Source organism: Lycium ferocissimum, chromosome 11 (genome assembly GCF_029784015.1).
Source record: "Lycium ferocissimum isolate CSIRO_LF1 chromosome 11, AGI_CSIRO_Lferr_CH_V1, whole genome shotgun sequence".
NCBI classification, from domain to species: Eukaryota; Viridiplantae; Streptophyta; class Magnoliopsida; order Solanales; family Solanaceae; genus Lycium; species Lycium ferocissimum.
The window spans coordinates 57,920,095-57,933,557 of NC_081352.1; the positions used below are offsets into that span (position 1 = coordinate 57,920,095).

Below are 13,463 nucleotides of genomic sequence, written 5' to 3' on the forward strand. Positions count from 1 at the left end.
TGATGTTTAACAGTTATATTATGCATAATTATGGTTGTTCAAAAGGGAGCAAAACTGCACATATATGGTTGTCGACTCTGAACAAGTAGAAGAAGACAGAACAAAAGAAGATGAGAATGCTAGTCTTTTACCGGTGTATGTTGTACAATGGAATAATTTTTCAACAAATGACTTATTTTTTGAAAAATACTTAATACAAGGGGAAATGACATAGAGGAGAAGTGGTTTTATTGTTCTTTACAAATTTGTTTTCACTTTTATGTCTTTTTTACAAGAGATTTTTATTTTTATACATAAAAGATCTGAAAAAGGTTATTTTCTTCTATTCAATTGGTAAATAGACATAAGAGATCATTTCCTCGGAGGAGATGACAGGCTAAGGTGGGAAGGGAAGATTGGGTTTAGGTCTCGAACAGTTGGCTACGTTCCATCTGTTGCGTGTAAACACATTTGTCAAATGTCAATGAAGATAGTCAAATGCAAGTGCAATTTTAATTTAATCACTAAATTGAATATTAGTATATGTCAATTCTCATTTTCTACTGGCGGAGATAACGCTTTAAATTGAAGCTTAGGAAGCCGCTGAAATCTAGTTGGTATTTGGTTTAAACATTTGAGAAAAAAGAGATTCAGCCAAAATTATTTCAAAATTTATGTTCACAAAAATATTTCAAAATTTTGAAACAAATGCCACCTTACCGACTTCTATTTTTTTTGTTAATCTCGCAAACCAAATATTGAATGTTTGGGTATTTAGAATGATTGTCGTAAAACAGTCAAAGCTGAGGAGACTTTACTAGATGAACTAAAACCATAGATAATAAACAATCTTGAGCGGTAATACATTTACTGTTATAAATATTATTTAATTATGGATGTCTATCTTTAGGAGAAACTTTAGGGTTTATGACTTTGACACCAAGTTAATTTTCTCTTATAAATAGAGATGCTCTCTTCATTGTATATAATCCCTAACAAGAGAAATAAGAATTCCCCTCTCTTCTCTCTTTCTCTACAATATTCTTCTTGCTTGTTTTATTATTTTATAACACGTTATCAAGATTTGCATTTCAATCAATCGAAATTGAACAATGTTATAAAGTTGCCGAGTGTTTCCCATAAGAAGGATGACCCAGTACAAGGGTTATAGCAACAACATATATGCGGCCATCAACGGGATTCGTTATCAATCAAATCCTATTAACATATTGCTCCAAATGAGTTAAGGTAAGTAATGCCTTGGATTAATACCCTTTCGGACTATTTGATTGGATAAATTTCTTTTGTTATTAATCCATTACCTGGTATCATCATTTAAATATATGTATATCATACTTTGTATATTATATTAAAAGAAGTACTGGAAGTACTCTTGTAGAATATGCAAGAAATATTTGACCACTCGCAGTGGTAAGTACTTTCATAGGCTTATCGTGATTATAAAGGAAGATATGTTAGAGAAAAATTTTCTGTATTTATACCTCGATTTGCTCCTGAAGTAGCAATATCCTAAAAGAGGTTCTAAGTGATTTTAATTTTATATGGTTAAGGCACGTTCAGATGACTATGTTCCATTCTTGAAGAATGAGAACTTTTGATAAATGTTATAAATACAGATCCATTCCTAGAAGTGAATGTGATGATATTTAGTAAAGATTATAAATACATACGTGTTTTTGGCTATGAAAATATCACAATTCACCTCTTGAAGAAACAGAATAATATTCTAAATATTTTATGTTTTACTCCTGAAGTAGTAAAACTTTAAACGAATCTTAAAGTAGCAAAATTCGAAATTTACTCCTGAAGCAGTAAGACATCGAACTTTACTCTTGAAGTAGTAAATCTGAAATTTACTCCCGAAGTAGTAAGACTATAAAATTTACTCCTGAAAAAGCTTAACTTAGAAATTTACTCCTGAAGTAGTAAGACATCGAAAATGTCTAAGAAATATTCTGAAGCGATGTTTCCTTGCGTTTAAGAAAAATAATGAGCTATTGAAAATTATGTATAAAGCGCATGTAAATGACCAAGTTTCATTCCCTGAAGTGAATGAAGAAACACCACAACGCGCCTCTTGAAGAACAGATCTTGTTGAATGCTTTCTACTGTATGTTATTAATTTTCCCGAAGGAAATAACAATTTATATATTATTCCCTGAAGGAATAATAGCAATATAGTTGACTCTTTGATACAAAATATTCAGATATTAATTAGCCTGACGAGATGTTTGAAATATTGAAGTTTAGAAATTAAGGTTTATAAATGCAATTGTCTTTAAATTTTCATTTAATTATTATTTATTTCATGACACCAGCAGTGATTAACGAAAATTTCTTATGATACCAGGAGTATCTAAACAATATTTAATAGTACAAAATCAATTAAGGGCTCCAGAAGAGCTAACTATTTATCTAGAAGATTATGACACTAGAGTGTCTAAACAATATGTGATAATGGAGAATAAACTAAAGGCTCCTGAAAAGCTTATATACTATTATGTAATCGTCCCAGATTGTAATATGCAAAGTTGTTATGATCGAAACACAAGTTGTAGTAAACCCGAAGTTTACTAAAGTAAATGGCTATCATATTGAAGATATAAATGATTGGAGGATTAAGCATCTTCAAAATCATAGTGGGTGAGAAATATGTCTGTGAAAGGTTACCCTCTTTATTCTCCAAATAGTACTAACAAATATAAGCATAATGAAATCACATGTCACATAGTAAACCAGAAGTTTACGAAAACAAATAGCACATGGCATGGTAAACTTGAAGTTTACAAGTATAGATAATTTTATCTGTTGGCATGAATTTAGCCATCCCGATTCAAATATGATATGAAGATTGAGCATTGAACATATATCGAAGAACTAGAAGATTCTTCAAGAATTTATTTATGTTGCTTGTTCTCATGATAAGTTGATTATACTTAGCTAATGCTGGGATTGAATTCCCTAAATTCTGAAAATATATGAAAGGTGAATACGAGCTCGTTCACCTGTTATGTGATATCTTAAATAGATGCATCAATGAGATGATCACATGTGCGTTTATTGTCAACCTGCAGTTTGACATTTGCATAATTGCTTGTTCAAAATAATTGAGTTAAGAGCACAATTTTCAGATTATGCAATCAAGACAATCCATCTTGATGATGCTAGTTTATATCCAGGCTGGTTTGGCGTTGAATGCCTCCCATAAATAGCTAAACCATTGCTTATGAGAACAAAGCTTCATGTGCTAGTCTGAGATATGATATATTGTATACAACTTCACTTGTATGCTTCAGACCAATAAATTATGATAAATTCTCCCCTCACAATTGGTTCAGGGTTAGGAACAAGATATTTTCATCTAATGATTTTTTATATGTGGTATATGATTAATTAATCTACCATGATGCACAAAGATGGATTCTCCCAAAAAAAGATGGGATATATGTTAGTTTTTCTAACATAAGGGGGAGAGAGTAAGCAGCTGAGGAATATGTTATGAATTATCATTAGTATGATCCTCATTCAAAAGATAATTCAACTCAAATTCTAGAAGCATTTGCTGAACCAAAATTAATTTCTAATTTCAGCTACAAAATACTCCTATTAAATTCATGTCCCTGAAGGACAGAGGCTACAACATGCATAAAGCGCGGTAGACTAATCGGTTCCAAATGCAATAATCATTGAAAATAAAGAGGAGCAAATGATCAATGATCATTATAGAGCTAATACTCAAAATACCCCTCAACGTTTGACCAAAATCCCAACTACACACCTAACCTTTGTGTTGGTCCTATTACCCCCCTGGATAATTTTTTTCATTATTAAAACGCCCCTTTTTTGCCGATTGGTACTCAATATGACAACCCCCAATTATTAACAGGTGTTTGTCCACACGCGCGCGCCCACGTGCCACATCTTTAATTTCCCCCCATTTTTTTATTAATTTCCCCCCTTCCTCCTTCCATCTACTCTTCTTCTTCTTCAAGAAAAAAAAATCTCTCAATTTTCCATACTCCATTTTCGCATGATGAGATCCAAAACCCATATCCAATTCTCCTTCATCTTCATCAACATCATCATCATCATCTTCATTAGGAGTTGAAAAAAAAAATCACACCAACTTCCTCAAATTTGATCCAAAAAAACCCAAATGTGAAAGGAAGCTTCCTAACACCAAGTAGAACAAAGTTCATCCATTAATTTGATCAAACAATCAAGAATTTAAAGAAACCCACTTGGTGTTCTTCATAGCTTTCTCCAAATTCCTAGCAATGGAGTTTAATTTTCTCCCAAATCAACTCAAAGAATTAGTGCTTAAACAACTCCAACCAAGCAACAAGTAGCAACTCTAAACAAGCAACTTTCAATCAGATTTTCTTTAACAAGATTAGATTTTCAACTTTTTTTTTTCTAGATTTTCGTTTTTTTTTCTTCAGATTTTTTTTTTTTTTTTTTGAATTTGATTTGGGAAAAAAACCCAAATGTGAAAGGAAGCTTCCTAACACCAAGTAGAACAAAATTCATCCATTAATTTGATCAAACAATCAAGAATTTAAAGAAACCCACTGGTGTTCTTCATAGCTTTCTCCAAATTCCTAGCAATGAGTTTAATTTTTCCCCAAATCAACTCAAATAATTAGTGCTTAAACAACTCCAACCAAGAAACAAGTAGCAACTCCAAACAAGCAACTTTCAATCAGATTTTCTTTAACAAGATTAGATTTTCAACTTCTTCTTTTTTTCCAGATTTTCATTTTTTTTTCTTCAGATTTTTTTTTTTTTGAATTTGATTTGGGAAAACAGTGATTATGAGAATAATCACTATCCTAGCTCTAAATTTATAATAGGTATTATTTTGACAAAAAAAATGGAGATGGGTGTTAAATAGGGTGAAGAAGAAATGTAGCCTAAAAATGGAGGGAATTTAAATTTATCTATGTGGTATCTATGTGGCAATCCGAATGCATTTTAAAACACGTCGATGCTTTTTTTTAAAGGCTATAACGCGCCACTGAGCGGTGTAGTCACGCTCTTGTCCACATCAGCAAAAAAGGGGCATTTTAATACTGAAAAAAATTGTCCAGGGAGGTAATAGGACCAGCGCAAAGGTTAGGTGTGTAGTTGAAATTTTGATCAAACGTTGGGGGGTATTTTGAGTATTAGCCCATCATTATAAGGAGGCAATGTGCTCTTGAAAAGCCTACGACATAACACTTGATGAAACCTCATGAGAGGTTAGGTACCTAAAAATAATGGAAGTGATGAGATCTCAATCAGTTATGTTCTATTGCAAACCGATACAAGATAATATATCGCCGACGATATATTTGGTACAATATAGCGCAATATTGTAAAAGATTGTGAGGGTCTGAATTCTATGTCTATAGAGCATGCTAACATAGACATTATTACTAAGTGAAATGATGCATTTTGGTAAGCTTCAAGGTTATTGGACCTGCAGTCCAGACAACAGAAAATGTCACGCATTTAAATAATAATGGTACTGTCACTGGACAAAATTATATGAAAATTCCTGAAGCATATACAAGTCATAGAAATTTGTTCATATTTCTTATATGAATTAAATCAAGCAAGGTGAATGCAATTTAATTACCTTAATGAATATTCATTGACTAAGGGTCTATTTATCCTTATGTCACTGTGGAAATCAAAATCTGTCATATTGTTGATGCAAGTTGATGACTTGAATATTATTGAAACTCCTGAAGAGTTCTCAAAAGCAAAATATACCTATTGAAAGTAGTTGAAATGAGAAACTTCCGTACTTTTCGTCCTCGAAGCGCCATATCTTTTACGCTATCACGCATTTATAAATTTTGCTATGACTATGAAGGAGTACAGTCATACGATGTTGTTCTACATGATAGATAATATATGCTTATAAAGCAAGTTAGGAATGCATTTGGAGTGATTTCAACAATATTACATGCCGATGCAACTATATTCAAAGACTGAAGATGCAGCAGCATACATAACCCAACTAAAGAGGAGATTTAGAAAAGGACAATTCATAATTCACCAAAGTTTTCTTCACATATGATCTCTAAAAGAATGGTGATATCAACATGCAACAGATTCGTTCAAGTGATAATATGATTGATTTGTTCACCAAGTCTCTACCAAGTGCAACTTTCAAGAAGATGGTCCACAAGATTGGAATGTGAAGATTCAAGTTTTGGATTGATGTTCTCATCGGTGAGTTAATACGCGCCGTACTTTTTTTCCTTAGCCGTTTTGTCCCAATTGAGTTTTCCCTGTAAGGTTTTTAATGGGAGCCAAAATGCATATTATTAGAAATGATACTTTTTTCCTTCACTAGAATTTTTTCCACCGGATTTTTTCTAGTAAGGTTTTAACGAGCACATTATCTATCAAATAGACATCCAAGGGGGAGTGTTATAAATATTATTTAATTATGGATGTCTATCTTTAGGAGAAACTTTAGGGTTTGTGACTTTGGCTGCAAGTTAATTTTCTCCTATAAATAAAGATGTTCTCTTCATTGTATTTAATCCCTAACAAGAGAAATAAGAATTCCCCTCACTTCTCTCTTTCTCTACAATATTCTTCTTGCTTGTTTTATTATTTTATAACATTTACGAAATAATTCGGGTTTAAACTTCAAACCAAATGACATATGCCAAAATTTAGATACATAAACCTTTTCTTAAGAATATAGTTTTTTGCAATTTTCGACTCAACTTAGTATTTGTCCAACTAAATTTCTCCTGGTCTTTTTGTATTTTAAATTTTTAATACATTATGTTCATACTTAAATTATGCTGATTATTAAATGACGATAGTTTATCTTATTACCAAAGGCAAATTAATGAACTACGAGTATTTTGTCCATCAACTAATGAATATATGTCTAAGCAAGGTTATATAATTAAAATACCCCATTTTAAACATAATTGAAACAGTAAATTAGGAGAAAATCTAGGAGCAAGAAAGAAAGAAGAGGAAGAAAATTAAAGTGAGCAGAATGAGAGAGAAATAATTGGGCTCAATTCAAAAATAGCCCTCTTAAGGGGTGATCTTGTTTGTTTATTTTTATTTTTTTATCCCGCTTAATATTTTTTTTTTTTTTAAAATAGCATCTGATTCAGAAAATTAGCTCGGAAAGCTTTTGTTATACGGAAATAAATTGTGGAAATTAACTAGTTTTGTGTATAAGACAGAAGTTCCAGTACATTTCATGACAGCGAACCTACTCAATTAATCACAAGTTCTGCTTTAAAGACAAGATCTAGAACTTATGCCGGATGGTCAATAAAAGTTCTTCCTAGCTGATATTTTTAAATTAAGGTCATTTTTAAAGATCTTGTTAAGCGGGGATAAAAATTCAAGACTGAACACTTTTCGGGACACAACGCGTCATTTCCCGGAAACAATTGGCATTAATTTTTTTGTAAGCCTACCAAACAGCGCCTCAGGGAGAGTGAATATAATGGTGAGCTTAAATTTAGGCGCCTTAGCCATTTCTCTCTTTTTCTCCAATTATCTCCTCTGTTTTAGGGTTTTTGTTTTGGTTAATTTCTTTATTCACTAATTCCATAATGACCAACCCCAAAGATAACTTCAACGTCTCCGATCTCACTGCTGGTAAAATTTATCCACTTTAACCCCTCTACTTTTAAAGTTGTCAAATTAGCACTTCTTTGTTATGTTCTTTTGTTTCTTTCAATTTCTCTTAACTGAAAATCTTTTTTTTTAGCTTTGAATGTGGAGAACAGTGAAGAGCTCGTTAATGTTCTCAAAGTTAGTTGTCTTCTCTTTTTTTTTTCTTTTCTTGTTTTGTTTTCCTGTATGGAGATTACTAGTATGATTTGAATTGGGTATGAACTTTGCAGAATAAACTTGAAGACCTTAAGCACTCAGACGTGCTAGAGAATTTATCCCCTAATGTGAGAAAACGTGTTGAGGTTCTCCAGAATATTCAGGCAAGTGCACTTCTTACCAAATGCTATTTAAATATGTGTCCATGATGTTTTTAGATAACCTGCGCACCTTGACTAATTCCACGGTAGCAACAGGTACCAAGTAACTTTGTCTTGGGGCGTGTGTAGCATTTTAGGTCGAGGTTCAATTGAACCATAACTTTCGACGCAGAAAGATAAATTTATGTGTAAATTTTTTATTAAAATTGCAATAAATAGTAGACATCAACTCATAACTTTTAAAATACAATGGGTTCAACACTAAGAATCTTAAAAGGTAAACCCATAAAGTTTAAATCCTGGATTCGCCTTTGAGTCTGTCCACCAGGGCTAGGATGGATAGGAAGACATCACCTAGTATTATTGTTAAATATGTGTCCATGATACCATGCTGGTTTTAGCAAATCAGTTTATATTCGTTGCTTGTAAAAAGTTCTCTAGTTTTTGTCTCCATTTTGTGTCGCTTGCCAGACATGATTCTTGTTGATGATTGTGATAACTGTTGGACTGAAAGGAAAGGTCTGCACTTGGATTGACATAAATTATTTTCTTATTTGACATTTTGTTATAAAAAAATGCATGTTATTGTTAGTCATTAGATTCATTTGTGTGGTTCATAAAGCAGATTCAAGACTTGCTTCTTCTTTTTTTTTTTTTCCAAAGCATTAACTAAAGTTGTATCAGGTCAACACATCTAACAGTATGAACTTTTAGGTTGGTATGTAAGAAATGTTGATGCTCAAATGATGGAAAGTTTCTTGTACGAAATAAATGGATAAATTATAGATAGATGCTAAATTACAGCAGGTTCCTTGGTCCTAAGTTTCCCATTTTCGACGGATGTACTAGAAAAGGCAGGGGATGGATGGGTTGAATGGTGGGATTTCAAGTGGTGTTGACTGTTGAGTATAGAACTATTTAAAGATTTACTGATTCAGTAGATGTTATTGGTTCGGTTTTTCGTGAGAGGTGAGTCAAGGTCTCCTTTGTTCGAGTTAATGTAACGCGATCTGATGTTGCAGCTTCCGTTGTTATTAGGATGTGGAGTTTTCAAGCAAAAGTTAATTCGTTCAATATCAAGATTGTGTCGATCAGACTAGATGATGAGTGATTAGCAGATCAAACGTGGAAAATATATGTAGATGCTGGGAATATTTCTACCACCTTTACTAGGAATAGCCTTATTAGTGATTGTTGAACACACTATATCTGATGCATAAAAGCTTCTAGCCTTTCGGAATAGTTCCTCTTTCTGTACTAGATGCAGTTATTTCAGGGCAAACAATAAGAGGAGCCTGGCATCCAGAATCACTGCAACTCTTGGGTGGTCAGCAATGTTGCAACTTGCATGTTATTCAGTGCAATACCTCCTTGGTTCACAGGGTACCATGTACATTATTTGCCTATTGTGTTTTTTTTCCTGGATTAAACTTTAGTATATTGATAGTAACCTATGTGTTTTTTGTTAGGTCCTTGTGTATCATATTGTCTATTTTGGTGTTTCTCGTTGTTGAATCCTTGTGATCTTTTTTAATGCAGACTCAGCATGATCAACTGGAGGCAAGTTTTTTAGAGGAGAAAGCTGCCCTTGAAGCCAAGTACCAGAAGCTGTATCTTCCACTATATACAAAGGTCTGCCTTATCGCACCAGTTAACTTTTTCCTCCAGTGATATTGTGTTACCTTGACCGAAAGCTGAACTTAACTAAAACATTTGCAGAGATTTGAAATTGTTAATGGAGTTGAAGTTGATGGGCCGGCAACTCAGGCTGCTTCAGCAGACCAGGAGGAGGATAAAGACGCAGTGGGTATGTTAAAATATCATTTTTCCTTGATAGTTGCTTTATGATGATCAGCGTTGTTGACAATAGCTTTTTCATTCCCCTTTTATAATAGAGAAAGGAGTCCCTGATTTCTGGCTCACTGCGATGAAGAATAATGAAGTGCTAGCTGAGGAGGTTAGTTGATGATAAGTGCTATTCTTGTTGCTTAATTTTTCTTTTATAACTAGCCAGAACAGTTATAGTAATCTGGTCTATTCTGAGTTCAGATTACTGAGCGAGATGAGGGGGCTCTCAAATTTCTCAAGGATATAAAGTGGTCTAGGATTGAAAACCCAAAGGGTTTTAAACTTGAATTTCTCTTTGAAACTAATCCCTACTTCAAGAATGCTGTGCTGACCAAGACCTATCACATGATTGATGAAGATGAACCTATTTTGGAGAAGGCAATTGGGTATGTCACCACTTCATAATCAGCAAGCGATGGTTTCATCTGATCTTTGTGATTATTTTCTTGCCATGTCTTCTCATCTCTCGCTGATTCTGTAGGACCGAGATTGAATGGTATCCAGGTAAGTGCTTGACACAAAAGATCCTGCAGAAGAAGCCAAAAAAGGGGTCAAAGAATGCTAAACCTATCACTAAAACAGAGCAATGTGAAAGTTTCTTCAACTTCTTTAGTCCACCTCAAGTACCAGAGGATGAAGAAGATATCGATGAAGATGATGTATGTTCTAGTAGTTCAATTTGTTATATGTGTCTGTGTAGAGTTTAAGTTGGTTTGTAACACATTTTCTTCTACTTGTATAGGCAGAAGAACTTCAAAGTTTGATGGAACAAGACTATGATATTGGGTGAGCCAAGCTGAACTTATCAATTTGCACAAGCACAAATGTTATTTTCTTGGATGTGGATGTTGCTCTTTCAGAATATGAACGAATGGAGATGTGAAGGACATGCCCATTTTAGTTGTTAAGGATCCATAAGCTTATGATCTTTTGCAGGTCAACTATTCGAGATAAGATTATTCCACATGCAGTTTCATGGTTTACTGGGGAAGCTGCTGAAGATGAGTATGTTGACTTGGAAGATGATGATGATGAAGAAGATGATGACGATGAGGAAGAGTTAGATGAAGATGACGATGATGATGACGATGACGAGGATGAAAATGATACCAAGACCAAGAAGAAGGTAAATTGCATAATTACATTGAGTAACATATCATTTGGAGTTGAGATGTCCGTTGGTGCTAACCTTTTGCTCATTGTTTCAACAATCGTTTGCAGTCATCTGCTGTGCGCAAGGTATAATCCACGGCTCATTTTTGTTTGCCAAAGTTTACTTCATTTTTTTTGTAAAAATTTGACGTGCTTAATTGTTCCTTTTCTACAGAGGAGTGGAAGAACAGCTGCAGCTGATGGTCAGCATGGCGAAAGGCCACCTGAGTGCAAGCAACAGTAGCAACCATATTTTTGCAAGCTGTTACATGATGATAGTGCATTGAAATGTGGGGTGTGGTATTGAAGAGTCCATGCGAGTGGTTGTTTGTGATATATATATGGAGTATGCTAGAACAATTTATTGAGTCATTTTTGTTCCTTCCCAATGTTTTCTGGTTTATATTTTCCTTGTGGCTGCCCTTTTTGTAGTGTGGGTGGGATGCAAGGTGTGATACAAATAGCGAGACGTCTTGTGATTTGTTAAACTCAGACGTTTATAAAAAATCTTGTAGGTATATTTTCCTAGAAGTAAGATGCTTTTTTTCGTTTCCTGGGGCAGCTTGGAGCTGCATAGAATTTTATCCCCATGGAAAGAAAATGTAACATGGCCTATGCCTTAAAGGTAGCAAATAGGGTTGATCTTATTTTCATGAAGCATGGTTAGAATATGAAGTTTCAAGTATGAGGTACTACAAGAATTATGAGGAAACTCAATGAACACCATTCATTTATCTTCTGGTCTTTATTAGTGAATTTTAGGGACAAAGTGTGAATTACAGCTGCAGTTTTGCCAACTTGGACGGCTTTGTTTTCTCTTCTTCAAAATCTCTATTAGCCTCTATTTATCTTAATAATAATAAAATCCCCTTTCTATTGCATTCTCCTCCCCTGCAGTTAATAATACAACATGACCGGCGGGCAAGACAGCAGGCAATTGGCAATTAACAAGGTATGCCTCATACATCGTTGCCAAGGAACTGTTTGATAGCAATTGAAGCATAACCTTTGATCTCATTCACAAACTCTTGATCACATTTAAATCCCATAACGGGTATAGGGGTGACAAAATTAGCCAATGAAATCATGACCTGCCCAATTCACCACTTGTTTGTTAATTCAGCTCATTTTAATTCACATCTAATGTAGTTCATCTAAGATTGGGCTGATATGCATCCTAAATTGATCTAAGAGAAATCTTAGTAACATACCTTTAACTTTCTTGTTTGATTGTGTTGTTAAATATAACAACATACCTAGTAAAATCCACAAAGTGAATCTGAGGAGGGTAGATACATAGTCAACTTGATGTTAAATATAGCCTTAATAAAGTTTTTTTTTTTTTTTTAGATAAATTATAAGAAAACAAACTAAGAAATTAAAACTTTGTAAGAGTTGGCAATCAAAGGAGATGCAAAAAAAAAATCTAGTGGTATGATGTATCGTGATATGTATAATAATGGGGGATTAATTTTGAGCATCCTGAATATCATGCAACTTCAGATTGGAGCAGATTGAAATTTTCGTATAACAAGAAAATATAGTGGAAAACAATATAGGAGATGAATATGCATAAAGTGTATAATTATTTACAACTAGGAAATTTGTTCGCGCTTCGCCCAGTTATTTTAGAAAGATAAAAATTTGGCTAAAGAATTATTGTTTAATTATTTCTATCTAAATGTCTACTTTTCGATCAGTTGTATCTTCTCTATAATCTTGAAAAGTAACATTACGTTCTCAGTATATTATCAAGCTTGGTACATATTTAGGGAATGAAAATATAGCTCAATCAATTCAATAATGAACAAATTAGAGAGTACATTCTTTAGCAATAGGGCATAATATACACTCTCAATTGGCTGTTGGCTTCTGATAAGGTAAAAGATGTGCAATATAAATGGGAAAGAAAATACAGAACAAATAAATCTGTACCTTTTGGGACATTGTAATTCAAAAGCCATAAACACAAAAATATAATAATTCACATACACAAATATATCTTTGACCATTCTTTCATCAAATGCTTTGGTGGGAGTCCTTCATATATTTTTGGTCTCTGATGTACTTGTTGACTTTTCAAATATGCAATTCGCATTTGTGCGATTTCTGTGTAGATCATACCTATTGAAACTTCAGATCTTTAGTTCCATCAATGACAACAGTTATACGTAATTTTAATTGTAGTAAACAATAAATTCAAAATATTAAATTGTTTAAATTTAGCATGACAATATACCTTTACAATTATTTGAAGTAATTTGATGTGCCTGATCTATACTGTTTGATCCATAGTTGAAATACTGTTTTGATAAAAGGGAAATTGGGTATGAAGATATACGCATATCGGAATCGTAGTTCCTTCGTAGTCGAGTCGCGTATGTTTTTAGTGTTAAAAATTGAAGAAGTAGATGTAGAAAGTGCATGCCCTTCTCTCAAACCCCCTGCCTTCAACCTTATATTTATACTTTTGTAATATGAAAGGTTATACATAAG

General features: G+C 33.4%; 1 protein-coding gene across 3 annotated transcripts; it reads left to right on the top strand.

The window, feature by feature from the left end:
• The first annotated feature begins 7,486 nt into the window (after window positions 1-7,486).
• On the top strand, window positions 7,487-11,551 carry LOC132037651 (nucleosome assembly protein 1;3-like). 3 transcript variants are annotated; one of them, XM_059428193.1, is made up of 12 exons: window positions 7,487-7,632; window positions 7,745-7,788; window positions 7,881-7,970; window positions 9,507-9,599; window positions 9,687-9,774; window positions 9,863-9,924; window positions 10,017-10,201; window positions 10,297-10,474; window positions 10,558-10,601; window positions 10,752-10,941; window positions 11,037-11,054; window positions 11,143-11,551. In XM_059428193.1, exons 1-12 carry the CDS (start codon window positions 7,587-7,589, stop codon window positions 11,209-11,211), a joined length of 1,107 nt encoding a protein of 368 aa, XP_059284176.1. In that variant the 5' UTR covers window positions 7,487-7,586; the 3' UTR covers window positions 11,212-11,551. The 3 variants fall into 3 exon arrangements, with proteins under 3 accessions (XP_059284176.1, XP_059284175.1, XP_059284177.1); XM_059428192.1 differs by having other exon boundaries at window positions 10,752-11,054; XM_059428194.1 differs by lacking the exon at window positions 7,487-7,632 and having other exon boundaries at window positions 7,739-7,788; window positions 7,881-9,357; window positions 10,752-11,054.
• The last annotated feature ends 1,912 nt before the right edge of the window (window positions 11,552-13,463 follow it).